The sequence below is a fragment of the Rhyacophila brunnea genome, unplaced genomic scaffold, assembly GCF_057557595.1.
Source record: "Rhyacophila brunnea isolate RB1 unplaced genomic scaffold, BYU_Rbru_1.0 scaffold_8, whole genome shotgun sequence".
NCBI lineage: Eukaryota > Metazoa > Arthropoda > Insecta > Trichoptera > Rhyacophilidae > Rhyacophila > Rhyacophila brunnea.
Window position 1 is genome coordinate 26,611,253 of NW_028233350.1, and position 26,131 is coordinate 26,637,383.

Below are 26,131 nucleotides of genomic sequence, written 5' to 3' on the forward strand. Positions count from 1 at the left end.
GCCACATCGTGCCCTAGTTAGTGGTATTCGTTGCACTTATAACCTACACAGAGGGTCTGCTTTCGAATCCATAGCTGGGGTTTTGACGTATTGTTTTTTAATGATATGTGTGTTAGAATAATTCTAGGAATATATATGTGTATATTCTTGTATTTCTTTCCTTCATGACTAAGTACTTAATAAATATAAAGATATTATTCATCTTTTTTATTAAATATATTTACCGTCTGGCATTCAGGTGTGATTTAAATGTATATGTGATGAATGCCAAGTGATGCCTAAACTCATTTTATTAATTATAATGAATTTCCACCAAATAAACGACGAATTTCTTGAAAACGTTTTTAATTTAATTTTCTGTACCTAATTAAATTCGATGTAAAGATAATATAATAGTTGAAAGAAAATAACAACATAATTTTATTGAATTGTAATAAAATTTAATATTTTTGTTTTTAACAATTTCAAGACCGATTTAGTCATATTATGAATTATCTTTGGAAAAGTTATTTAAAATTGTGTTTGGTTTCTTGTCTAATACTTACATGTTATAATGTTTGGCTTATGCCGTATGGCTTTAAGTATGATAAGTGACTACAGTAGTTTCCGCACCATTTGATTTGGCCACATGTGTCTATATCACACTTCGCTAACAACACCGCGCCGCCCCTGCTCCATCTACCCATAGTTGATGAACGTAGGGAGGGGGTACTAGGATTTGAATGGCAATACTATCCACCATCCACCACACACTCATTAATTATCCCTTGAACGTAAACGCGGTCAGAAGGCAGTTCGTTATCACGATGTTTTATTACAAGTTTGCCGCGCTACTGCATTTTGGTGCTTGTATAAATATTGCCACCACACAAAACAGCGGATATATCAGTAATGAAACAATAATACACCCAAGTAAATCTATATTAAATTCACCATTAATTTTACAGAACTTTGAAAGCAACAATGCATCGACTATTACGCGTAAAAATGTTAACAACGTAACGGATTTTCCAGTTAAAGAACGTGATATTATTCATAATGGAAATGAAAGAGATATCAACGATGGGTCAAACGCTAAAATTAATCGTAGAGCATCAACACCCTCAGTGAACGAGGATTCAGTACATGTTACTATCAATAAAAACAAAACTGATTCAAATTCTTTGTCACAAAATCCTTTGGAAATAACTACATCTCCAATGGCTTTAAGCGACCATATTTACCGAATACCAAAACATATAAATCAGATATCTTCAAAGGGTAATTACAGCGAAGCGATACTAGAAGCGATTGACACCACAAATTATGGGATTTCTGTGGTAATATCTAGTGACATTATTTCGTTAAAAAAGTATGTGGAAAAAATGCCAGATACCCTGTGTAGAAACCAAAGTTTACGGGTTATTGAAGGACTTTTTGTCGGAAAACTATGGGCTCTAAAAAGTAAGTGATCTTTGTATAATACTTATAATATTTAATTACTTATATTAATTATAATACCGTACATTTTTAAACATGTTTATGGCTCAGATATTTCAAAAATCATACAGTTTTAGGTTGATGTAGATATCATTTCCAAAAAATCGGTATGCTTCCTTATACGAGTTTTATCCACAATCATTTTAATAATACCTACAAAGTACCTATCTACTTAGTTTAGGTTTAGTGGTTAGTTAAATTACAACCCATACATAGGTACTTTGACTTAAAAAATCCAAATATTTTTTTTTCTTTTATTTTGTTAACTGTCAATTCATGGTGGAACTGCATTGTATTGTTGTTTTTATTTAATAAAACGCAATTGTTGAAAATGTCCCACTGAGGCGGACGAAACCGGTCCTAATATATTAATTAAAGTGGAATAAGTACCAAAAAAAAAATTGCGTTTTATTAAATAAAAACAACATCCAAATAATTCTCGCCTAGAGAAGTTACTACAGGTATTTAATCTCCTGAAAATGTGAACGTCTAAAATAATTATTCATACAATTAAACAGTAAAAGATTTACATGTAAATATATAAAATAAAGTCTATGCACTTTTCTATTATCGGTGGTAAACTTGTAGTTAGACAGTTCAAATATATTATCTGAATAGGTACGAGAAAAAAACAAAGAAATCTTAATTTCATAATTAACAGAAATCATATCTAACAAGAAAGACAGTTTTTTAGAGTAATGTCAATACATTTAAAAGTGATATTAGGTACAGTATTATTAAAGCATATTTAGCAACAGAATACCAAAAATGCAATTAAATACAATATAAGTACATTTTTTGATGTTTTAATTAATCAATACAAATTTCAAAACATGAAAAGGAAAAATATTTTTTGTTGATTCAAGTTTCAATTAAAGTATACAATGATCGTAAAGTATGAAATATCCAGTTTCAATAATTTAACCATACCAAAAATAAAATTTGAGATAAATAAAAAGGATATCGTGTTATAAAATATATATAAAAAATGAATTTGTCAAAAATCTTTTCTGCACGTTAGAGAAAACTGGGTTTTAAAAATAAACATAAATGTAATAATATAACATTATGAAATAATAATATATTGGCTATGTTTCGGTTTAAAGTTTTTAGATACTTACGTGTTTATTAATTAAATACTTGAAATGTGTGAATTATCAAAAAAAATGTCTCGAATTGCGAGTTTCGTATTTTTTCGGGTTAAGTATTTGCCATATTATTTTATAGTAGAATCGTGATTCGTATTCTAGAATCTAAAGAACTAGAACTCTATAGTAGCACTGTACATTGCCTTTTTGTAACAAAATTAGTTTTTTGTATGTGATGTAATTAAATCGAAATAATCTTTCATAATTAAGTATACAAATAGTACGAATGATATCCTGTACTTTCAACAGTTTCAACTGATCATTTGAAAATTAAAACAGAAAAAGGGAAACCCACCAATATAATGCTATTGAACATACATACTTTAGAACACTTCATAAACATAATATACATATATGAAACAATATCGATTCCGAACGGTACTATTGATCTGAATCCATCGAACTCCGGAAAATGTGCTTTACCAATTATTAAAAAATATGCACCCATACACAATCACTATGAAATATGTTACACGGTATTTCGATAATATTGGTGACAATTTTCTTGTGATTTTTTATCATGGTACTAGACGAAGCCAAAATCTTGACGATATAGTTTTAATTCACTTACACTTGCTAATATGTTTAAGTAAACTATTTGGAAAACTTAAGTCGGTAAAGCAAACTGTCGGTTGTAAAATTGATGACCTCGTTGCCAACCGTTCTATAATTATAGTACAATACTAACTATAATTTTGATTCCGCGAAAGTGTAAAAAATATATGTCAATTTTACGCAAAATGTACCTAGATACTATAATTTTGAAGAATTCAAGACGAAAAACTTTTCCAGAAGCACTATATATCTACACCATTGTACTTTAATCGGCATCGAAAAAATGGCAACGCTGTCTCGTTATTAATTGGTAATATGTACCTACTAATTAGACAAATAAACAGATTTATTAAATTTAACACTCACATATACCTACTTACTTAACTGATTTTATCCGTCATCAGTGAATGAAAAATATAGCTAATGAGAAAAGAAACTGGTCCAAAGATCACGATGTACGTGTGTAATAAAAGCATTTTAAATCTTTGGTAGAGGTGAATTTAATATTTAAGACGGTCAATAACACCAACATAATATTTGTTATCCGCACCGCTCGAAATGGAAGATTTCACGAACCGGAGCGCTTGATAATTTTCCGAAAATATTTCCATATTATTTATGTAATAATTATATGTATCATAATATCTATCATATACCTGCCAAGCTCGGCCGGTCAAATGAAGTGACTGTCTTTAAAATTGTGGCAAGTAAGATTAGGGTATAATGTCTAGGTTTACGTCATAAATATATGTTTTTTACTATAAATCCGACAAGTAGCGTATAAACTTAAAAAAAAAATATATGAAGTAAATTAATTTTATGAATTTTTAAAACTTCACTTTTTCCACAAGACGGAGCGATAATTTTGGAGGTTTCACGAACAGGAGCTGCGCTCCGGTGCGTTCCGGTCCATTTCGAGCGCTGGTTATCCGATAGAATTTGCTTTAGGTATATGGCTACCCATTGGCCGATATAAATAGTCAGTATTATCAGTTATTTTAATTAAATTTTATTTTATATAATCTTTTAGTTTATACTATTATTTTTGAGCACAAAAAGCTACACAAAACCGTCTTATAAATTTGTACTGAGTCTAGTAATTTATTCAGAGTAACCATTATAATCGTATGCTCTACAGTTTGGTGTAAGTAGATCATACCAATCGTGTCCTGTGGCCCTTCAGTTTTTATTGCCTCTATATTATTCACGTAGTCAAAATACCTCAAATTAAATCTTAAATTTTTTTCTGTGTTCCTCCGTCATTAATGTTTTGGCGACTGCGTCTTTATTATATTTTTGAATCTAAGATACAACAGGTGATAGGTATAAGCATGGCCCTCACATCCTGAAGCGGGGCCCCCAGGCCAAGATCGTTGGCGGGCCCCCCTATCTAAAACTAAGGTAAACGGCAATGTGATGCTTTACACTGTAGCGTTTCCCAAATGTTGTTTCGCGAGGTAAAAATTAGTAAGTATATTCAGCGTATTGTTGAGTTGGTACCTACCTATATCTAGGTACTCGAAGTATTTAATATCGACAAACTATAATAAAAAATTGTATTGCACAAACATTTTTTTAAATAAAGATAATATCGTGAAAATAATTATCTCCAGGTATTTGAACATGAATTAGATTCGCCGAACTGTGTGAAGAAGGGTTTTTTACTCATATTATACCCAGTCAATAATCTAAAACCTTGTCATTCATATACATATCTTTAACAATATTTATTTTTGCTCTTGATGTCATATTGCTAACGTTTTTTTTAATTTAATTTGTCATGTTCATTATATGTAACATGAAAAGATTTGAATTTGAAACATTGAAAAAAATATAGTGGTAATACATGCCGGACACAGTCCAATGGTAGAAGCTATCTATTGCCGACATTGAATGATTTTTTTGTTGTGAAAATTGAATTGCATATATATACCATTTGGTAATGAATATTTATTCACACCAACCATTTCGTAAAAAATCGTACGTAAATGGAATGACTTTTTTGAAGAAACAAAATGTAAAAATGAAATTCAATATATCATAGATTAAATGGTAATGCAAACACTGGCGTGATAATATATATTTAAAAACTCACTAAAAATAACATTGTCACTAATAATTGTCAGTATCAATAAGCTCTTCAAGTAAATCGCTAGCGGCATGTAAGTAGGTAGGTAGGTAATAATATAATATGTAGGTTTATTGTGATTACTCACTGAACTGTGATCATAGCCTTGCATGTCCATTAAGTAATCGGCAGCTGTTTAAACATGGCGTTTTATATTTAACATGCCAGGCATAAAATTAATGTATTTAATTGCATCTTCGGTATTCAATTCCCGCCAAGAAAAGTCATTCCAACACTTGCACAATTTTGCAAACAAGTAAAACTATTGTGATGAGACTGCACAAGTACATAGTTACAAAACTTCAAGAATACATTAGAAATGGTGGAATTTTCTAATATTTATAGGTTTATTTGATTAATGGAATTTGTAAAACAAAACGTCCCAATAAACTTCTTTGAAATAGTCGTATATTAGTACACATAATAATTTTACCTCCAACGCTCGCCATAATATATTGTCTCAACAACACGCAGGCCCAGCAAACCCAACCACTATATTTTAAAACAACAAAAACGAAATTTGAATGTATTTTACCAAATAAGTATTTTATTTATTTATTTAGGTCAACCAACAGGACCGATCACATAGAATAAGTATAATTATAATATAGAATAAAATAATAATATATTGTGAAAGTCCCAATAACAGGCGGACACAAAAAGCATAATAAATCAAATTAAATTGGATCAAATATATAGCCGTAAAAAATAATACATCGGAGAGTTATTGAAAATGATTAAAAAAGAAAAACACATTGTAGTAATCATAAAAAAGAATGTAAAAAAAATAAAAAGTATATTTATATTATAGAGAAGACAGACAATATAAGAAAAGAAAAAAACAAGTATTAAATACTTATATGTAAATAAGTATAGGTATCTGAAAATATACCTGAGCTTAAATTATTACGTCTTTGCGTCTGAATTTTATTGTAAAATGGCGAATATCATTTTATAATGATAACAAAAACGAAAATATTTTTTTTGCTTTTCTCGTGAAATGCAGACACCACACAAATGGACGGAATAGATTTGACACCATATCATGCCCTACCGTGGTCTCACAAACAAGGCGTTCTAAAAAAGTTATACTGGAAGCAACTGACTTTTAGTCAAGCTTAGATATGAAGAGACCAGGTAACACAAATTTATGAGAACTAGCTTATCCAACTGGGTATGGTATAACAGGTTAAATATCTCGAGTGTGGGAAAATATGGGATAAACTTAAACACGTGTTAGAGAAATTCTATTTTCAATATTTAATAATATGCATTTTAGTGCTCTCAATCTTTGGGAACAGTCGTTTTTTTACTTGGGTTTTATCTCAGTCATATTATAAACTTCCCTGTTTCAGAACTTTGATCCATGGCGATGGCTTTTACATTTCCATTTATTAATCTGTTCTGTGGAGGAGATCTTCTTTCTCACCTTATGACCTACTGATACATACTAATAACTGATTAGTGTCCAACCGACTTACTTGAATTGATCTTCCACTTCAATCAACATAATATGGGGACACTATAATACCCAAATACATTATAAATCTGCAAATTACTATTATACTGAGGGTACGTAGTACACAGTATCACGTTTATGATAATGGCCTAAGGAAAAATGGCACCCGTGAAAAAGGTGAACATACCCCCATTTCGTTTTCTGAATATTTTGTAGCGTTCCACTATTCTTAAGGCTCGAATATTCTTAAATATTCTTAAAATATTCTTAAAGATAGTGGCTGGGCGATGCGCGGATTTTGCAAATGACGCGTGCCAAACGAAATATAATTTGTCATAAAAACTCAACATGCGTCCATTTAATGTTATGTTTATTGTTATATTACTAATAATAATAGTAAATTCATTAACATGTTTTTTTAAGTACATACGTTTTTTAGCTATCTTTACACGATTTAAGAATATTTACATCCGACGCCATGACAAAACAAATCGACGTGCGGACACCTCAACTGTCCGTCTCCGATTGTGCGACTAGTGAGAAAAAAAATCAGTAAGATAAAATTTGTGCTTAACTGAAATTAATGATATCTTTTTCCATTTATGTTTTTTTGTTAATTAAATATGTATATATACCTAAGTACATAATAATATATTCATAACCATATAATGACCTGCGTCTGCCCGGTACGTATAATGCAGTAGGTATGTGAATAGTGACAGAATTTTAAACCTAAATGACGTTTACAACATTATGTTAATTCGTTAGGTACATAATTCTTGTAGAAATTATTTATGATTTCCATTTCTGTGCCATTATTGTCAAACTTATATGTGAAATGAATTTTGTATATCATTTCGCGTCTATATTATAATATAATACTTATATTTGTATTATAGAAACTTTATTAGGATATACTTTAATTTATGAAAAATTATTTTGTGATTAATTACCATGTAATCAAATGATTCTTATTTAATATCGTGAACGTATAATAGGCGGTAGTATAATGTATAAAAACTAAATTAAACAACACAACATGTAATTTTTGTCGTTGAATTTTAAAAAAGTGACATTGAAACGTACTTTAATTTAAAACCTTGCTTTCTACTTTGTCTATGGAACTAGATTTATAGCGTTAGTTCTTCTGAATTTTAAATTGAAATACAATATTGGGTTGTTCATCTACATTTCGCATTTGGCCGACCACCGATATAATTACCAATTTAATATGTACTTTCAGTGAAATATTGCATATAGCCACGTACATCTACGAGTTAATTTAAATTATCATAATATTAGCATAATGAGTTGATAAGAATACTTGACCAATAAATGAAATAAAGTAAACGTACTTTACCAGTTTTTAACCGTTAACAAGACAGCAAGAAACATTCAATAATTACGATCAAAAATAATGTTGCCCCTGTTTTGAAAACATCAATTTGCATACTTCTTAGTTTGTTTTTCTCTATTATACATCGATAATATTTTTAATAATTATCAAATTATACGCACAAACAACTACTAAATTGAATTAAAATAAACACTATAAATATTATAGGTACCGGAACAATGAAGGCAAACAATAATAATATGCTTGGCAAACCCAATACATTGGGAAACTAAAAACAATTATGATATAATTGTATATAATATACATAATTTGAAAACATTTCACACTTACATACGAGGGTGGGTCAATAATTCCTTAGAAAAAAGCATTAAAACAGTTTTTATTTTTGTATTTTTTTTTTATTTCTCAACATAATCTCCTTGGAGCTCAATACACTTGGTTAGACGTTTCTCAATATTTTTAAACCGTCAGAAAAATAAGTTTTCGGAAGGTCCTCAAAATAAGCATTTGTCCGATCGATGACTTCTTCATTTGAAAAAAAACGTTGTCCACTTAGCCATTTTTTTAAGTTTTGGAAAAGGAAAAAGTCACTGGGGGCTAAATCTGGCGAATACGGCGGGTGGTCGACCAATTCGAACTTCAATTCTTCAATTTTAGCCATTGATCGTAAACATGTGTGAACACGGGCATTGTCCTGATGAAAGAGGATTTTTTTCCTGTTTAAATGAGGCCGTTTTTCTTCAATTTCGTTTTTTAGCTGGTCCAATAAAGATGCATAATAATCCCCTGTTATTGTTTTTCCTTTTTCCAAATAGTCAACGAAAATAATTCTACGTGCATCCCAAAATACAGTAGCCATAACCTTACCAGCTGATTTTACGGTTTTCGCCTTCTTTGGACATGGTTTGCCTTCGCAATCCACTGCTTTGACTGTTCTTTCGTCTCGGGAGTATAGTGGTGTATCCATGTTTCATCTACAGTCACAAAGCGACGAAAAAATTCATCCGGATTGCGTTGCATGAGCGACAACAGGCTTTATAGGCCACCACCCTATTGCGTTTATTGTCGACTGTGAGCAAACGCGGCACCCATCTTGCAGAAATATTTTTCATGCCCAATTTGTCATGTAAAATAGAAATGACGCTAACTTTTGAGATCCCTGTAACCTCAATTATCTCACTCAACTTTAATCTTCGGTCACTTAACACCATATCGTGGATTTTATTGATCATTTCTGGTGTAGTCACCTCTACAGGACGTCCTGAGCGTGGTTCATCCTTTGTTGATGTACGACCACGTTTAAATTCATTTAACCAGTTTAAATAGTTGCAAGTGAAGGAGCAGATATGCCGTGAACTAAATCCAACTCATTTTTTATTTCCTTTGCTGTTAACCCTTTTATATTTAAATGTTTAATAACAGCTCTAAACTCAATTTTCTCCATTTTCCATTTTTCCATTTTCCACAAGCAATTTTTTTTTTAAATGTACGAGAAACACACAACAACCCGACCAATCTGATTGAAACTTCGCAGCATACTGAATCGGTAGTGCAGCTGCATGAAAACAAACCGTTTACAGTACTAGTCGCGCCACCTGTCGGCTTTTCTAAGGACTAATTGACCCACCCTCGTAACATATAGACACACTAGAAAAAAATACGATACCCGACGGGACTTGAACTTGTATCTGCTGGATTCGCGCCAGTATGCTTTTCAAGTCCCGTCGGGTGTCGTATTTTTTTCTACAAAATGATTTTTTCCAGTGTGTATATGCATGAGAGGTTTTTAAATTATGTATATTCAATATGTAGAATGTTACATTCTCAAATATTGTGTCTTATTCGTTGAATAAATACAATGGTTTATTAAATAATTGTTTATAATATATAATATATTTATATTAATTGACAACTCGGCCATGCTGGATCCTTTGTGAAGATACTCAGGAGTCCTAATTATTGGAATTTGAGGGAGAGAGAGAATTAGAGAGAAGGTGTAAGAGGGCATAGATGAATATTAAATGTTGAATCATGACGTAATATCATGTAGTATTAGAACCCATATGATACAAATTGTAATTATTATGGTAGAACATTTTGGTTACACCAATTAAATGATTATGATTACGTAGAAGGGACAATTAATGTTTGATTGGTAAGGCAGCGCTCGGAATGGACAGGAACGCACCGGAGCGCCGTTGTGGTTCGTGGAATTCCAAAATATACCGTTCCGGCTCGTGGATTCATTTAAAATTGCGTTGCGGTTCGTTAGATTGAGATAATTATATATGAATGTATCTTTTAAAGTTTTTCTCAAAATTAAAAATTAACGAAGTAATGTTATGCCGGGCGTGCAAGGGTTAAAAATAAAAATTATGACATCCCTAAATTTCTTTCAACCTTCTTATTTTGTGTCGATATGTCCATGCCTAAATGCATTGTCTAAATAACAAGAAACAACCAGCTGCAAGCGTAAATTACTTTATTACCCAAAAAAATGTGCCTTGCTGACACTATTTGAAAACTCTTAAAAAATAAAGTATACATTGTTTAATAATTTCTAAAGGATGAAACATTTCAAATCTCAATACAATCTTGCCTTTGACTTACGCATTGTTAATTTACTTACCTACTAATTTATTATATTATTTTATTCGGAGTGACAAAAATTATTACTTCGCCATTTATTTTCGGGAGAATGAATTGTGTTTTCGATGGTTAAATTAGTACAAAAAAGTTTGATAATTTGACTCGTGCAATCCGCTATAATATTCCTATTAGTTGCCTTTTAAAATATTTTGTATTATTTAAGATATAAATACGTTTCTAAACAAAATTGTTTATATTATTAGTTTGGTGTTTTTTTGCTACATTCTAGTAAGTTTTGTGTTTTAATTTTAACTGTGTGTTTAACTTGATTTTTTAATAAAAAATTGTTCTAAAAGTTGGTCAAAAATGTCATCAGGCGAAACGTGTTAACCGAAACTATTGAAAAATATTTTGTCGCAGGTAACGTAACGCTGGCCACATACCTACACAATTTGATCATTTAAAAAATGATATTGAGTGGTTATTTATAAAAATAATGAAGGTATAATAAAGTAGTAGGTAATTCGTGTAAATCTGCTAAAACCACATTACATTACATTAGGAATTCACTCCAATAACCATTGAAGTGGCAACAGATGGTATTCATCTCAACAATTAACTTTTGTTAAAAAAAGCTTATGACGTGTCGTAAACCCCTCTTTTTACGATGTTTACATTTGTTTTGTAATTTACATTATTGTTGAATTGCGACTATAGTACAATAAATTTTGTGATATAACTACTACATTCATTCATTTATTTGCCATAGGTCATGATGAGTATACTTTTTTGTAAGTGAATTTTGTTGCTTCTGGTAAGTTTTGTGTTTTAATTTTAACTTTGTGTTGAACATATTTTTTAATAACAATTTGTTCTCTTAAGAGGGCTCGCACATCAGAACTCGCCGCATGCGTCTTACGACGAATTCGTCGATGTGACGTCATCGTAAACCAAGAAACAAACGTTATCAAATGGACCTTCGCAGATTGGCCAATGCAACTGCAACTCTGCGACCCTGCGACATTCGTCTAGTTGCAATGGCCAAAGCGTGCATGTCGATCTCGGGAATGTCGCCTCCGCGCAAGCGCACAGCTGGCGGCCATCGGTCATTTCTGTTTTTGTCTCTGTCTACAATGTCATTGCTCGCTCACGCCGCCGCGTTTGACGTTTGTTCATACAATCAACACAATAAAAATGGCAGACGAGAGACTTCTCTTTTTTCGTGTTTGACGTTTGCCGCTGGGCAGATGTGCGAGGATGTACGATGCAACATTCGTCGAAATTTTGTCAACTTTTGATTTATGGCCGTTAGGCACACAAGGCGAATTGTGATGTGCGAGCCGGCTAAAAGTTATAGGGTGTTCATCCAAAATTTTCGAATGCGATTTTACGCCAGGTATATAATACGCCCGTATAATTGCGTTCATCCAAATTTTGTATATAAGCATCTCGCCGAATCCGTACACCGAATGCCCCTCTACCATAAGTTGAGCGAACCGATTGCTAAATTTGTCAAGAGTCGATGTTTGACAGATCAACTGACAGCCCGCGTTTGTTGATAATTGTCATACCTAGGTACTTGTTTTCTTCCGTATTTCATTATGATTCAGTGAATTATTTTGATTATTGTCTAATGGTATTTTACAATTGATCCTATAATTGGTGCTTCATTTTATTCAATCATGAATGCTTTATTTATAGGTACTAAACTTTGCTTTCGTAGATGAAGCTAATCTAGCGCAGATTCATGAAAATCAAATAAATATAATACAATATTTTTAACAACACAATTCACATCATGCTGGAATCGATTTATGCATAATAATTATAGGGTAGGTAGGCATACTATCACGATAGGTAACCATTTCCTTTCATTTGTTTATATTGTAATGATTATATTTATTTTTAATAACGTTTATTCGGCATTCGGATTATCCGGCCATAATGTACATAGTATTAATCGAAAAATAAAAGAAATAATATAAAATTATGTAATAGCGACAATGACATTAATGTCATTGAATAGCGAGTTCAAAATATGTGGACTACTAGGGCTACCTAGCGGCAAAATGTGAAAAAATATCGTTTGTTTGACAGTTAAGTGCACATAGACATCAAAAACTGACCATAGAGAAAAAATATGTTTATGTTTTAATATAAGGAATACTTGTTTTACATAGACGTGCATATACAAACACCGTTATTTGAATGCAGCATACTGTGAGCATAATAGAACACCGCGGCAACCGAGTATACAAAGCCGAAGACAAGTCAGTGAACACTCGACAAGTTTTATTGCGGCAATAAACGGTTCCGGCGTAAGGTGAGACCGTCATAAACCATTCGGTTTTGCTAATTCCATGGATAGCCTAAGTTAAAATTCTCAGCAGGCGATACGAATACCTTTATATCGTCGGTGTATTGTAAAAATGGCGAATTAACCAAAATACTATTACAGGAGGAGAATTTTTAACCTTTGACATTTATTTATTAATAATTACCTGTGGATGAATACTTTCCTTATAATAGGCTTTATAATATAATATTTTAAAAAGTCTATTATGTTAAATTCGCTTTTTCTTCGTAACACTAAGTGGATAATCACCCTTACAATTATCGTTTTTAATAAGTACTTTCCTGTGGGATACAAATTCGCCATTTTTACATAATTATATTATTACATATATACCTATATACTATTGTCGCTGGTATCCAAACTGATTTAAGATAATTCTGGCCACATGCACAATTTGATAATTTTGTGGATATTTATAAAAATAATGAAGGCTTAATTACGTAGTAGGTACTTCGTGTAAATCTGCTAAAACATTAGGAATTCTTTCCGGTGGACAATACAGTGGCAACATCTGTTCTGTGATTCAATAATTATTATCATCTCAACAACTTGACTTGTCAAAAAAAAATTTATGATAAGTCGTAAACCCCAATTTTCACAATGAATAATGAATGATTTTTTCTACAAAAATGTGTTTGGGCCATTGATGGTTTGGGCAGAAAATATTGAATAGCCTTCTGCAGAGTTTATTTATTTGGGACGTTCCTATTGTATTACAATTATTATTACATGCATTGTAGCAAGTGACTTTAAAAATAATAGAAATAATACATAGGTAGTGTGGAGAGAACTTTTACTTAATTTTTGTTTGTAAATTTGTTTAAAAAAAATATAGGAATATCCTTTAATAAAAATGTACGACTATCATAATATCTGTATTGTATGTAGGTACCTATTATCATTTCCATGGCAATAATAATGTGAGTAGGGAAGGACAAACAACATAGATTGAATCGTTTAGAATAAGTAGGTACTAACAAATTAGGTACCTATGTGTCCAGTGCGGACATCTAATTATCTTAGGTGGTGTTAGTCATAGATTATTAAATAAATACGGTGGTAGATGTATATTACAATAATGGTAACCAAAGCATCACAATTGTAACATAACATGCATACAATACAATATAAGTCCTTATAATGTTGAATATAGTAGGTACTAATTAATGACAATTTTATATTATTCTATAAGAATCGCGCTTAGCAACATGAGTTTCACCTTCCGTCATGTTTTATCTTATATAAATGAAAATGACACACCATTGGTAATTTAATTACAAATAATGCTATGTTTACGTTGTTTGGATGACTTGAAACTTTTATTAGATGTAGGTACGGCCTTATGCCCCTTATAGTGGAGAAGGTTCAAAATAAATCTTTGAGAATCCTTTAAAGCTGTGTGGATAGTGGATACTATCCATGGTTTTATCCGGTTGATTTCTCAAGACGTATGCTTACATACTGTATTCTGAAAGTTAAAAAGAGAGCTAGGTATTTAGGCTACGTACTTTTTCCAACTTATATCTACCCAGTACAAATGAGAACTCTGCCATTATTGGTACTTAGTATTGATTTTATTATATATTATTTTATAACTTTCTTGATAATCTAAGTTGTTTGTTCTGCCAAGGTGCAATAATTGCTAATGATAATTGGGCAGGAAATAACTATGTTCAACCAAATCGCTTCGGATAATCGTATATTCCACCTGCGTGAGAACGAGTTTATGTGAACGCTATTTTATAAATTCTTGGTATAGGTAGGCACTTACTGTTTTTTCTAATACTATTTCTTTATTTTTTAAACACTATTTTAATACATTTTCTTGATGTTTGATATTCTGTGCTCGTATTTAAATGGAATTTGTAAAATTTTCTATAAGTACGTAAATATTTTTTTAATTTGAATCTATAAGGTACTTATGTGGATATGTTGTTTGTTATGACTAATTAGTTACAAACTTATCTATCCCAAATGAGACATTAAGTTATAATCAGTGACGAGTGGTGGTAGAGGTATCATGCACTGGTTATAGTGGTAGATAAAGTAAAAATAAAGAATAATACAATTTTTGACGGTATACTTTGTTAAAACAAGATTATTTCGCCTGCGGCGCTGACAATCCTTACCAACCTGCCCAATATAGATCCACGTAAGAAGTTTAAAGTTTATTGTTGCATTTTTATATCAAAAGTACGTACGTACGTAAAGAAAGGATTAGCATAAGTACTTAGTTTCGGAAAATTATACAGCGTTCCTGTTCGTGAAATTTTCCATTTCGAGCACTGTGGTAAGGACATTAAATTCTGGGGAGGTTGATTAACCTTTTACATATTAGAAGGTAAGCACTATTCACTTATGTTTTTATTTATTTTGCTCGATCATACGCCGTACTTGTACTATAATAAATTCGACTTAAATATGACAGCTTACTTAACTATGTATTGTAGAACAGACGGCATCGACCGTCAGCCCATCAAGGGCAGGTCCCCACTTATTTTATTTTATAGGTATTTTTAAACTGGTTCTAATTATTTTAGGAATTCGGGTATTAATTTTATCGTGAAGATTTTGTAAAACTATAAGTATATAGGAAGTATATACTTACTAATAATTTTATTATAAGTAGGTATATTACATTGTATTTTGTTTTTGGGAGGTCACCGTGTATTCCTATTTCTTTTATCGTCATTCCAGGCTCGTTGCAGACACAATTTTCACGATAATTTTTGCCCAAAAAACTGTTTAGTGTAATATTATTAGTACATAATAATATGTACCTATTTATCAACTATTTCATTGACTCTATAATCCGATATCGAGAATTTTAATTACATAACAAGACTTTTTACAATATGTTGTTATTAGCCATATGCTGTCAATGACGTGGATCCAAACATAGATACTCATTCACCGTTGCTTTTTTTAATATGTAAATTATACACAACACAAGTCAATAAACAAATGACAATGACAAATCAACTTAAGGCCGTATGTATGAGATACCAAAATTCTTTATAAGCTATTTAAGCGATTTTCCACAATATAGCGTATAGCACTGTTTGTGACGTAAACAATCTGACGTCACACGTCATTCAAAATGGCTGCTTCATCTGTCATCTTTCATTTTAATAATGCATTCATTACAACAAACGTTTGCTTGAGGCCCTCGTTCATTTTGTAGACTCTGTAAAACATTTGCGAACTTTAAAAACAGTTCCTAGTCATGCTGTTTACAAAATACGTATAATTTTGATCCATAGTCTATAATCTAGATAGTTAGTAGGATGGTAGATAGATAGATAGATAGTAGGATAAGATGGATTTACGTAATATTTTGATAAAATACCTCCGCTAAACGACCACAAAGATAGGTACCCACAGCTGTATCTGTATAATATTATTATACAGAGATCATTACATTACTTTCTAAACTAAATCCATTTTCATTTCTGTCATTTCTTATTCCGTTTTGACATCTCATAATATAAGTGATTAAAGTGAAGTTAGTCATAATATAACTATGTATTGCCATCAAATGGAAATGTTTACCGGAAATACTTTATCCTTTCGTACAGTAAAATTAAAAAATAAATGTGATAAAATAACTGATAAATTATTTAAAGTTTATAATAATTATTCATTTATGATTATTAAATTTATATGGTACCGTTTGCACACTTTCAGACACATTTACAATTTCAAAATTTAAAATTAATGATCGGGGAATGAAATTTTATAAGTTTGCCATTATACGGACGCCATGACACATTATGACGTCACATCGTGACGTCGCTAACCAACAGATTACATTTGCACTCATGCATATAAATGAACTGTATTTATCCTATAAAGTATTTGGGAATCTCATGTATACAACCCTTAGCCTTTAAATGCATGATTTTTTACTTTTTAATAAAAAAAAATATATAGCTACCCATATACAACCGATGGGTGTGATTACGGAAAAAATGATAAAAAAATATTAAATAGTTTTTTCTAAGTATATATTTTCATCAAAAAACACTTTGTACCATAATAATGATGTAGTATTTTTTATGTTGAAATTATCATATAGAATCCAGTAAGATTTTTCCCCGATCAAAATCTAATATTTTTGTGGTTAAAACTGAATTTTAATATTATGGCCGTTAATAAATAACTGCCAAAATCCGGCCCATACATAATTTCCCATATATTATTATCCTACAGATTTTCCAGGTTTTGGCGAGTGATTGTGTGCCTTATTCGTCATGTCCGATGGGTTCAAAAAAATAATCGGTTCTCGGATCGTTTAAAATGGGTTTTCCATAGTTGACACCCGCATGATTAGTTTCCATTCGAATTCGGTAATTTTTGTTAATTTCCCAATACATTTTCGAGCGACGTGTGACTTTATTGACCGCGCACTCGGTTGGGAAAAAATTAACTTACTTGCAACACTGGTTTAATATCATCCCGAATTTAAAATTAAAAAGCGTTTTTGACAAACTAATCTTAATCTTCTTAATCGGATCGACAGATACACATATTTTATTTTATTTATTAATGTTCCCGATAGATTTCATTCGCAAGTTTATTCACAAGATCGTCTCAAAAATTATACCCCTATAACCTAAAAATATCCGTATCGACCATTTATTGTAATTGTAATCATTATTTACTTTAATTACTTAGTCATTATATTTTAATGTCTCTATAAATGAGTATGACAAACAATCGTCATATTTAACACTGTTATTTAAATCAAAAGGAAATGATATTTCATATTATTAGGTAGGATGTAGGTGCATGTCGTAATAATTATCTATATACACTTTTATCATTCTTGACTTCTCACAATTCCACTGACACATTGTTAACTTTCGTCACTAAAAAATGCATCCTGTTATAATAAATAAACACATTAAAATCGAATAAATAATAACATTTGTACAAATTTCCATTAAAACTGTTCATTTTATTAGCCGGCTCTCCGTGCGCATTTTCTGCATTTCCACTTCACATAGACTAATATTTCGTTCCCTTTTTTTTGCATGGCTATTATATTTTTTATTTGAACTAAGGAAACTTATATAGATTTATTTAGCCAATATAACCCAAAAATATTTAAAAGGTATTCAACAATATTGGTGTTATAATATACATATTTAAATCATTATTATCATCAGCTATTCTTCCCGCACTGGATAACGATGTCTTCTTCTTAGTGTATAGCTTTTTACGTATAAATGGAGCTCCGGGGCTGGGCCCCCTATTTCCTTCATCTCTTGGTAAATTTGGTTTGGTAAGCTTTGGCTGTTAGTAAATTTTTTTTTTTGGGTGTTTCTTATAACATAGTCGTAGTACACAGTGTACATACATAATAATACAGCACAATACAAAATAATACAACAGAATGCATTTTTCATCTGCACAGTGGGTATATAATCTTCGACCGATGCTCGGTTGTATCACCCGAGCAGTATTTTATCTTTTATACTTTACATCCCCATAAAAAGTAAGGGAGGAAGGTTCCTATCGTCCGCTTAATAGCGACGGGCGGCAGGTTGCCCTTCATCCTTTATTATCCTCGGGGAGGGGTCGAACATCAGTGTTTTTTTCCCCTTTTTTTATGATTGGTTTTATGAAACAGGGGTCTCAGTCGCTCGGGTTGAGGGAGTCTGTAGTTGGGATGTGAGGGGAACTATGGTGGTTTGTCGTCAAGGATCGCCCTCGGTCTCCTATAGGCGTAGTCTGTGTCGCTTTTGTCGTTGGTTAATAAATTTTGGATGGTCGGGTTGGGATGACCTGTCATGGATTTGTATAATTTCTCTGACAGTTTCATGCCGTGGTCGTGGATAGGTTCTAGGTTGAGGTCTCTGTGCAGCGTAGATCCGCGCACGAACCAGGGTGCAATTGTGATTCTACGCAGTGTTTTATTTTGTATTATCTGTAGAGTTTTCAAGTCTTTTGGGTTTGAATAGCCCCAGCAAAACTTCTGCTATACTCCGCTATCACTAGACCCATAATGATATTGTCATTAGCGTAGACAGTCTCTCGCGTAGACAATCTACTTTTGTTTCCAATCATGGGTTGAAGTCGTGCGTTTATTACGGCGGCTTGGCGTTTTTTGATATTAATGTGTGGGTTAAAAGTGAGTCTTTTGTCCATGGTGAGACCTAAATATTTGACAGATTTAGTATTTAGATTAGTGCATTATAATGTTTTTAACATTATGTGAGTGTCTTTTGTTCATGCGTTTGGCAAACATGACGGCTACGCTTTTTGATGGGTTGATTTTAATTCGCCATTTGTCGCACCAGTTGGAAATCTGGTGCCGAGGTCTGGACTGATTTGGTGGCTTTACGGAAATTGATCAATCTTGATAATATAGCTGTATCATCCGCATATTGAGCTAGGATGGTAGAGTTACTGGTGCTGTCTTGGGGAATAGTTACGTCCCGTGTGTACAGGTTGTACAGGGTGGGACCTAGCACGCATTCTTGTGGGACTCCGGCTGTGGGTGTTTTTGTTGTGGATCTGATACCGTTTAATTTAACATTGAAGATTCTATTCCGAAGAAAAGAGCTTATCAAGTTAATCATTGTTTTATCGAGTCCTGAATCTGATAATTTAACAATAATTCCTTTGATCCAGACTTTGTCAAAGGCTTTTGCGGTGTCTAAGAAGAGTCCTGTTGTGAAGACTTTTTTGTTAAAGGATTCGGTTATGTATTCTATAACCCTAAGTAATTGGTGGTTGGTTGAATGCCTTGCTCTGAAACCGTGTTGGATGTCCAGGATGAGGCTTAGTTCATCGATCATGATTTGAAGTCTGGATTTTATGACTCTTTCAAAGATTTTACTTAGGACTGGCAACAGGCTGATTGGTCTGTGATTTTCAGGTTTAGTTAGATCTTTGCCGGGTTTTGGGATTAGAACTATGTCCGCTGCTTTCCAAGCTGCTGGAAAGTATTGGAGTTCCAAACATGCGTTGATTATCTGCGTAAAATTTCTATTCCTCTGTCTGGGAGGTTCTTGACGGCTTTATTTGATAGACCGTCATTACCAGGGTCTTTGCGGTTGTCAAGCCGCTTGATAATGCGTTCGATTTCATCAATCGTGGTCGGCTTTAGAGGATTTTCTGGAGGGTCTGACCTTTCGTTATATATAGCCCTGGTTTTCCTGGTGACAAGCCGTACGTGTTCTACTAATTCTTTGTTGGACCTATCGTATGTGTTCGGAGAGAATTGGTTAGCTATACTCAAGGCGAATGCTTCGGCTTTGTCTATGGATGAATACACCGGGCCATTCAGCCCTTCAAAGTGGTTTATTTTTGGTTTTTCTTGTCTTAATGTTTTTGTTAAAGACCAGAATGATGTACTGCCCTTAATTAATCTACTGATTTTATCGTACCATTTATTGCTATAAATTTTAGCGAGTTCAATTTTGACTTCGTCATGTAACCTATTGTATTTGGTTTTGGAGGTGCGGAGCTTGAGATCCTGCCACTCCTTTCTGGCTATGTTTTTCTCTATAATTTTATCCTTAATGTGTTGTGGGATGTCTGGGCGGTGTGTTGGATTTGATTGGTTAACTGTGGTGGCTGAGTTTACGGCTTCTAGGATTTCGCCCGTGACTGCTGAATCTATGCATTCCTCAGTGTTAAGAAGGGTTGGTTGGGTGAGTTTTTCCTCTCCTCCCATCCTCCCATGAGGTTTGGGAAGAGGTATATCTATTGAGAGCTGAGACCGCATCTGATGGGTCACCTAGATGGATTAATACCGGCTTGTGATCTGAGTTAGGTTCGCTTACTACCCTTGTTTCGTGTATGAACTCTGTATAAGAATGGCAAAATCTAAGAGTGACGGTTTTGGGTTATATTGGAGGGGTAGTAAGTTGGTTCGGAGGGTGCAGCTAAGCTGGCGTTTTTATCGCAGATGAATTTGTGTATTAGTCTCTCTCTGTTGTTCGATATACGGCTGTGCCATTCAGGGTGTTTTGCATTAAAATCGCCCGCGATAAATGTAGAGGGGGTTTTAGCGTCCAGGAGGTTATCGAAATCTGTGTAAGATATCAGGTTACGGTTTGCAGGTGAGTACGGAGGTACATACACTGCGGTGAATTTAACGGGACCAGAGGTGCGTGTAGAGACTACTACGGAGCATTATTCTAAGAATGACTGTAAAGGGGTCGCGGGAGCCGCACAGTGATCTATATCTATAGATAGCATTTTAGGGTTAATTGATACGAACAAATTTATTCTGATAGTAGGCCAGTGAATCCGCATATTAATTTAATAGCTATAAGAATATTCTTAATCGATTTATTGTCGTTGCGACGTTCCATTAGCTTCATTAAAAAAAACAATTTCATTTTCCCACAGACTGATATTTACAAATAATGTACACTTCTTTTACTAGATACCGTGCGATTACGTATTATTATGCTTGAAGTCACTATTATGACATTATTACAACAGTTAAGCGCATTTCTCATATCATTGACTTTAACCAAATTTAATTTAATTGAAAGTCTGACACTTATACCATGTTAATTAAATGGATTTTTACATAATATTTATACACATATTTATATTGTCTATTTTAAATTAGTTATCTACTACGATTTAAAAATTACAAAACGAAAATTACAATAATAATTGTCTCTCCTAAGCTGGCCATAGTATATGAATACAAAGTGGGAAATCGGCGGCTCTCGTGGTGCAGTGCGTAAGGCGCTTGCCTTCCACCCGAGAGTTCCTGGGTTCGATCCCAGTCAGAACACACAATATTTATGTGTTTTTCTCAAAGCCTGGGTGTTTGTGATTGTTCAAAATTACCAACAACCACCTTGTACGAAAAAGCAAGGACGTAGTTATTAATAATTCAAAAAAGGGGGGGGGGGAATCAAATGAATAGATTTTTAGATCTTTCTAATTGTAATTCTCTTGAGAATGACCTCTGCAACGAGCCTGAAACATTGAGGAAAGACGAAAGAAGTACACATGGTCAAATCCTAATGATCTATTACGATAACAAACAACCCTGAAAGTCTCTCACATTTTGTTTGTAATAACCATACATTTAAGCTAAGATATTTTTAGATAAGAATGTCACATTTTTATTGGATATAATATATGTACAAGTTTGTGTATAGAATTTTTGTAGGATTTTTTTAATATTCTATATAATTAATTCAAATTGTGTATCTAAATTATGAGTGTTACATTCTTAAATGTTGTGGCATTATTCCTTGAACGAAATATAATTTAAATTAAAAAGAGGTTTTATTACTTACAAGTAATATACCTATGCAATATATATATTTTTTTTAATTTCTAAGATAAGCTGTAAATATATTTTGCATAATCAATGAGTCTTTATTAAGCATGCATATATACCTAAATATTTTTTATTATTCTGGTTCATATTTTTTAACTGTTTTATACCAACGTTATTAATGTGAAAAATGTTGTTTAAGTACCCATAAATAATAATGTAGAATAAACATACCTACTGATTAATTCAGTATATCGGAGGATATTCAGGTTCTATTTTATCTACTGCAACCTGTTTTGTTTTTTTTCTGTCCTGCTCAAAAAACCTTCTCGTCTACTTCCCTCCCGTATTCCCAAATACTTGCCTCGAGGTTGCTAATGAGGCCACAATGTATTTTATTACACGATGTAGGTACAAGACAAAGTTGCGTTGTATAAAAATTCTGAAAATCATTCTCTCTAAATGTCAACGAATACTATGGGTTAGGCCAGTGGTCGGCAAACTTATTAGTCAAAAGAGCCAAATATCAACAGTACAACGATCGAGATTTCTTTTAAGAGCCAAATTTCTTATACCGAAATTATATAATAATATACATATTATATACTATTACCAAATACTCAGTCTCGAATACCGCATCAGGCATTTAGCATCGATATTAAAATGCCCCTGTAAAAGTTAAACAGCCCTGCACTACAAACACAAAAATTTAAACATTTTTTTTTTTGCAAAACAAAGGCGACCCCTCGGCACCCCTTCCGAACCGAGACCAGGGTACCTGCGCGTCCCAAGATAACAAATAACGTCCAAAATGTACAGCTCAAGCTGTGACAAACAACCCCCCCGCACCCCTCGGAAATCGCGCCCTCAAGGCGAGAAAGTACCCCTTCGCCATGAAGATTTTTAGATATTTTTCGAAAGTCAAGTTCAGTTCCAATCCGGCAGTGAAGCTGACAAAAACATTCCTCCGCCCGTCCTCGGCGCGGCGGATACCTTTAACGCGTGTTTCAGTTAGGATCCTCGCGTTAAGAATAATCAATCAAAAGTTATCACATCTTAGAAAAAGTGACACCCCTTATCGTTGTCGTGTGAATAATAATCTATACAGTTGCCCTTAAAGCAAACCGCGAAACCAATAAAGCAAACCATGTGTCGCGTCCTCGATGAAACACTTTCGCGCTGATTCGGCTAATGTGTCTAAACACGTGTTCCCATATAATGACTGTGCGATAGCTAAATCTAAGACTCCTTTAAGTGTAATTAATAATGTAAAACAATCGATGTCCACCCTAATGTTATTACAACCCACGCTTGTATAATTTAGTGTAATTAAATATATCCTCTGCGCGGAGGTTTTGAATCGAAGTTTCTGTGTTATAATTATGTCCTATGATGTCACACCTTTCCCCCTGGTCTAAGTGATGCTGATGAAGGATCCCACCAGCCTACATGTGAGTCCCACCCTTCTTCTCGGTATCAATACCTACACTCTGTTTTCTTTTTTTATGTTAACTATCAATACATGGTGGAACTGCATTGTATTATATATATCTGCACACTGTTAATTAACTCAATAAACTTTAGTTAAAGATTTAAGCCTTAATTAAAGTATAGGCACACTGAATAAAACTTGATATCATACTTAATAATGATCTTATTTATTGATAAAAATTAAATTGTAAGTAAGGTATCCATAGAATTAAATCATGACAATGACTGACAAACAGTCAATGTAAATAATGGCCTTGCATATCCTTGAAAAGTTTGGGTAAGTCAGGTTTGTATGTTGATGTTTTTAATTTTAAGCACGATTCTAGGTTCTCATCAATAAGCAGACTTCTCAATTTACTCTTGATTTCCTCTCTTAGAAATTTCTTTACTAACCACAAAACATGCAATATTAACATTGTTGGAAGATTGTATTCAGTAATCGAACACAGAGCTTGATTTTTCTTGACTCTTCTAAAGTTCCTCAACTGCTTTCTTCCTTGCATTACCGACAGGATATTTAGTGCTAAATGACGTATGTTTGGTTGTAAAGTGTCCCTCTAGATATGACCGCGTTGTGCGCCAATTTTTTCCGACAAATAATACAGGTCGGTGGGCCATTTAAGTTTTGAATAAACGCGAAAGTCTCGGTCCATTCAATTTTAAATTCACGGTTTTCGTCATCTTTTTCTTTGTAGCCATGTCAAATAGGGCAGAGGGCAATTGCGGTAGAGCAGCACTCAAGGGGCCAAAGAGCCGTATGTGGCTCGCGAGCCGCGGTTTGCCGACCACTGGGTTAGGCTTACCGCGCATGGACGATTATATAACCGGCCGGTAGCATTCGGACAATCGTTGGTTTGCTCGCGCATGATCCAATTTATTACCGGCCAGTATGTTTGAGAGCGCATGGCGGAGGCAATGCGCGTACACTGAAAAAATGCGTCCGCACCGAAAAATGGCGCGATATGATAAGAAACGTCAAAATGGATTTTGTAGAGCTTATATTATATATAGAGGTTTTGTATAGATTATCAAACTGTTTTAAAACGTGAGTGTATATACTCGTATTATTAATTTATAAAGAAAGAAACTGAAAAAATAGGACTGGTACGCGCATGCAAAGCCAATAGGTACGCTTCGATGAACTGTCAAATGTGGATCTCGTAACGGTTCGATGTATGTGTGCGCTCCATACGACCGCGTCACTTGTGCATGCATGTGTGAGTGCACTTTCGGCCGGCTATGACGTCTCATGCGCGGGCTCTTATTTAAAAACATTGCCAATGGGGCCCCGGCCGGTTCGAATCGGTGTAAAATTTTGTGTCTGAACACAGATTTTCAACTCGGCCGTTCGCTCGATCGTCCATGCGCGGGGTTGCATTGCAATACGATGGTTACAACTCCTCGATTGTTGACCGTACGATAGTAAATCGTTCATGCGCGGTAGGCCTTAGTGTCCTAACATAATAGTCATAAAACATTTCTACAAAAAAATATTTTTTTGTACGTCAAAGGACACCAGTGGGTCTATTCTATGCTTATCGACCGCTAAAGTGATAAATATTATCAAACTTAGGGTAGGTTTGTATCAAAATATTAGCACTTATTGTAACAATTACACGAAGCTGGTTTTTATTGTTGCAATAAGTGCGATATTTTAACAGCAGCAAGATAGGTGCTGTTAAAATATCGCACTTATTGCAACAATAAAAACCAGCTTCGTGTAATTGTTACAATAAGTGCTAATATTTTGATACAAACCTACCCTAAGTTTGATACTATTTATCAATTTAGTGTTCGATAAGTATAGAATAGACCCACAGGAAATGGTAATGCTACAAATTTGAAGGGTCATTTTTTATCATTAATTTGTTTTATAGACAGTGCACTTGACTTACTTTCTCTAACACAAAGTGTATTATTTTGCTTTCGTACAGTTTCCTACGTCAGTTCTACGCAGTTACTTAAAACATACATAATTTTAAAACATTTCTGAGAAATATATTTTTTTTTGAATATGTCTGATCCTAATAATATCATACATATGGCTCCACAGAGTGGAGGTTTGTATTAACAGATTTTTGATTTTACGAGAAAATGGATGCTAGCCACTTGCTTTACCTATTAGGTCCATATTCTGACTCAAACGCAAAGCGAAACACAATATGTGTATTTGGCAGACCCAGGATTCGAACCTGGAACCCATGATGTTATGATATTATAACGGTGATATAACACTGTTATGTAACCACTATAAAAAATCATTTTAAAGAAAAACGACACCTAGCAGGATTCGAATCTGGAATCGCA

The 26,131-nt window shown here is 33.2% G+C and overlaps 1 protein-coding gene across 1 annotated transcript in view; it reads left to right on the top strand.

Annotated features, from left to right (window-relative positions):
* Positions 1 to 765: 765 nt before the first annotated feature.
* The window catches only part of LOC147064084 (nose resistant to fluoxetine protein 6-like), a 56,847-nt gene continuing 31,481 nt past the window's right edge, over positions 766 to 26,131 (top strand). The window contains exon 1 of the mRNA XM_085958962.1: positions 766 to 1,443. Within this exon, the coding sequence (XP_085815088.1) occupies positions 807 to 1,443 (637 nt within the window). The 5' untranslated portion in view covers positions 766 to 806. The remainder of the gene's footprint in view (positions 1,444 to 26,131) is intronic.